Source organism: Magnolia sinica, chromosome 3 (assembly GCF_029962835.1).
Source record: "Magnolia sinica isolate HGM2019 chromosome 3, MsV1, whole genome shotgun sequence".
NCBI classification, from domain to species: Eukaryota; Viridiplantae; Streptophyta; class Magnoliopsida; order Magnoliales; family Magnoliaceae; genus Magnolia; species Magnolia sinica.
In genome coordinates this window covers 96,002,987-96,007,087 of record NC_080575.1, presented here as the reverse complement: position 1 = coordinate 96,007,087, position 4,101 = coordinate 96,002,987, and the positions used below count along the sequence as shown (strand labels likewise).

At 45.3% G+C, this 4,101-nt stretch overlaps 1 protein-coding gene across 1 annotated transcript; it reads right to left on the bottom strand.

The window, feature by feature from the left end:
• Window positions 1-1,428: 1,428 nt before the first annotated feature.
• LOC131240316 (cytochrome P450 71AU50-like) lies at window positions 1,429-3,850 on the bottom strand. Its single transcript, XM_058238443.1, has 2 exons — window positions 2,889-3,850; window positions 1,429-2,142 (listed from the first exon to the last, which is right to left on the bottom strand). The coding sequence occupies exons 1-2, from the start codon at window positions 3,810-3,812 to the stop codon at window positions 1,528-1,530; spliced, it is 1,539 nt and encodes a 512-aa protein (XP_058094426.1). The 5' UTR covers window positions 3,813-3,850; the 3' UTR covers window positions 1,429-1,527.
• Between the last annotated feature and the right edge of the window lie 251 nt (window positions 3,851-4,101).

The window sequence follows — 4,101 nt, the reverse complement described above, 5'->3', positions numbered from 1 at the left end:
GTGAGTTAGTTCACCTCGAATGCCCGTTACAATAAAGATTGATAGCTTGTGCATCCTGTGGATCAAAAGTTAGGATCAATTTATATAACAGAAGCAGATTTGATGAGTTCATACAGGGATGTGATTAGTGTCTGACCCTCGATTTTCACACGATCAATGCAGCGCAAAAGAAACTGGCGATTCATTGATTAGGACTGTTATCAGGTCCAACAACTTTTGTGGGCTACCATGTGAACATCACACGTACGATTTGACCAATACTAACCATTTCATCAATGGCCTTTTATATGGACAGTTATTTGATCCATCTACATGTTATGGACCATGGATTGATTATGATTCAAAAGAATCACTCTTGCTAGGAAATCAAACACATCCCATCCACGACTTGTAAAAAAGGTAGCTATAGAAACTAAAATCAAAGCAAGAATGGATAAGATTATGGAATCAGCTGTATGTTTGTATAGTAGCCTATGAAAACTATTCTTTGAGTTAATGGACAGTTCAGATTGATCCTTTGGACTGTCCAAGTGAACCCATTCAACTACAAGCACTATAACTTGCAGCCCACTGAGAGCACTAGAGCATTTCTCACTGAATGTATGTGGTTAATCCATGCAGTCCATCCGTTTTTCTTACTCATTTTAAGGATTGAGCCCAAAATTGAAGCATATCCAAAGCTCAAGTGGACCACACTGCAGGAAGCAGTGGGAATAATGATTTCCACTGTTGAAACCTTTCTAGGGCCCACATAGGGCCAACGGTGTTCTTTATTTTGTCATCCAGACTGTTCATAAGATCACAGAGACATGGAAGGGAAAAGAAAAATATCAGCTTGATTCAAAACTTCTGTGACCCCCAAGATTTTTCGACGGTAGATGTTCAATTCACACTGTTTCCTGTGGTGTGGTCGACTTGAGGCTTAGATATGCTTCATTTTATGTCTAACACCCTAAAATTATCTTTTAAAATTGATGGATGGAGTGGATAAAATATATAAATCACGGTGGACCCCACGGAGTTTACTCAGTACGCAATCCGCTTCCAAGAAAAACGTCATGATAGGTATGCTTTGATAGACATTTTGCGGGACGAGCGTCTGTGCAAACACCCGTTGAATTTTTCATGGAAATGAAAGTTTTGGGAGTATTTAGTACATGCCGAGCACAGGTTTGTGATCTCAACCATTCATCTGTTGCCCCGAAAGTCAATATTGGTGGGACAATCCTAGCTGCCGTCTCAAGGACTTCGCAGATTGTTGTAGGATTATCAGACCACTGTGATTTTCTCAGCATGGCCCACCCACAGTAGGGCATAATAGATGGATGGTCTGGATCTTGAATGATGCGTAGGGTTGAAGAAAAAGGTTTGTCACATTTACTCCAAAGCACTTAAAAATGATTTAGGCCCGAAAAGTGGACAGTGAAGTTCTATCACATACATGTTCCATCAATTACAATATGAAAGTGGGCCCTTGTATACATCATATCAAGATATGAGCGGCCTATGATCTTCATTATCAAAACATCAGTGTTTTAGGCGATAAGCTGGAATGGCCCACAGATGGTTGATCCTAGCTGTCACAATGCCACATTTTTCGGTCATGTCTAAGTCAGTTGGTGACATGCCGTTTGGAAGCTCCCAATCAAAGCAATGCACTAACTGGGCCAGCACGAACTGGACTGCCGTGAGGCCCAGTTGCAGCCCTGGGCAACCTCTGCGTCCAGACCCAAAAGGTAGAAGTTGGAAATCTTGGCCCCTGACGTCTATATGAGTGCCGATAAACCTCTCCGGATAGAATTCTTCAGGGTTGGACCATGAATTTGGGTCCCGACCAATGGCCCATGCGTTTATGATTATGTGGGATTTTTTGGGTATGTGGAAGCGATCAACGGTGCAGTCTTCCATGGCCTCATGAGGGATGAGCAGTGGGGCAGCTGGGTGAAGCCTCATGGCTTCCTTGACCACCATGTTCAAGTACTCCAAATTTGCCAGGTCCGATTCTTCCACTTCTCGGTCCAGGCCGATGATGTTCTCTAACTCTAGGTGGGCCTTCTTCAACACACGTGGATTCCTGAGGAGCTCTGAGAGCGCCCACTCGATCGTAATTGATGTTGTGTCTAGCGCAGCCACAAGTATTTCCTACAGGAAGATGAATGCATGTTAAGATTTCCATGTTTGAAGAGATACCATCTGATGGAGGGGATTGAAGGCCCATTACAAGGCTTTGTAGGTTAAGCTTAAGGTGCAATGTGAGTATGTGGCCCACTGTGATGTATTCATGACATCCAACCCGTCCATCCTGTTCAACACCTCATGGTCTCCTTGGCGCCCTAAGATCAGCCAGACAAAGAATTCAGGTGGTCCACACCATGTGAAATCATGCTAAAGCCTCTAACATCACGTGGAGTGGCCCACCTGAGTTTTTAGATGGGCCTAGTTTTGGTGTCCATTAATCTTGGTAGGAGCATCTTGGGATGAATGGATGACATGTATAATAGCACAAAAGACAGTCAAACCCGCATCCAATCTGAAAAGTTTTTAATGGTGGGCATCCCCATCCCAACCAATCCCTGTAATGCAGCCCACATCGATGGCATTGAACTTAAGTTTCAACGGCAACAAAATTTATAAGTACGATGGCATCGAAGTTAAGTTTCGATGGCAATCGAAACTAAGCTCAATGGCATCAAACAGGTGCCCAAATAGTCCAACAATCAACCGGAGAAAATTCAAAAATTCTTGATGGGATCAAGCACTGTTCGATGGCATCCAATTAACAGTGCTCGCTGGCATCATATATTTTGTCCATGCCATTCGTCAATGGCATCGACAGACCCTATTTCTGAATTAATTTAAAACATAAAAAACAACATGAACATCCATACCATTAATATGGCTTTGATGTTGGTCCGATCGAAATGGAATTCACAGTCGTTGGATTCCATGAAGGACAACATGAAGTTAACAAAGTCCGGCTGACGTGCATCTCTCTCTTGTACATGCTCATCGATGATCTTCTCAAAGAATCGGTCAAAGACCTTGTGGACCTCCTTCATCCGGCGTCCCAGCCCTTGGAGATCGAGCACCCTCGTGTAAGGGACGTAATCAGAAATGTTGAAAACCCCCAACAAGTGCATGAACTCCTCGACGACTCCTTTGAACACCCCCTCATCGAAACTCTCATTTATATACTTCTTGCCTAGCAGCATCCTACAAGTCATGTCCGTGCTCAGGGCTGCCACCTTGGCAGTAAGGTCGGCTGCTATGCCGGCCTTGGCAGTGTCTTTGAGCGATTGCACAAGGAGGCCCACCTCTTCTCTCCGCATGGGCTTGAACGACTCGATCTTGAGGCTGCTAAGCAGCTCGATAGTGTATAATTTGCGCAGGTTCCGCCAGTACGCGCCGTACTGGGAGAAGGTCACCGCCTTCCGATTGTAGATGTATTGGCTAACTTCAGTGACTGGTCTACTCGCGAAGATAAGATCGTGGGTCTTGAGGAACAGCTGGGCTGCTTGTGGGGATGAGACGATGATGTTCTGAACTTGGCCCAGCTGCATGTGCATGATCGGGCCATACTCCATGGCTAGTTTATGGAGTGTACGATGAGGAAGGTCGCCCAAGTTGAGGAGGCTCCCCAGTATGGGAAGTCCCCGGGGACCGGGAGGGAGCCAATCGGTGGTTCGGGCCATGGTGGCCCACTTCTCTTTCCCTCGAATTGAACGGATGAGATAAACAGTGGTCCAGGCGGCCCAGGCCCCTACCATCAGTACTAACATAAGGGCAGTCCATGGAGAAAGCATGGTAAGCATTGCACTGGAAATTCTTATCACTCATTGGACAAACTGGGAAAACCATGCCCACATGTATAGAGTGCGGATCATCCGTTTCCAGCGCACAGCGGCTTCCCGTATCCTTGAATTTAATTGGTACATGTCATTTATGCTGACGTCAGCACAATACCCTAACGAAATAAAAATCTGTTTACAAAATACTGACTGATTAGTAAGAAAGGTTACCTTTACAGCACCTGATTCAAGGACGCGTAGCTGGGTCCCAGGATACGATGACGTCGGTGTGACCTGACTGTGGCCCACCTCG

Bases quoted from the DNA above. Each gene is read 5' to 3' on its own strand.
- LOC131240316 (XM_058238443.1), bottom strand. From the start codon at position 3,812: ATGCTTACCATGCTTTCTCCATGGACTGCCCTTATGTTAGTACTGATG. The intron at 2,143-2,888 runs GTATGGATGTTC...ATCTTCCTGTAG, and splicing joins ACATCAAAGCCATATTAATG to GAAATACTTGTGGCTGCGCT.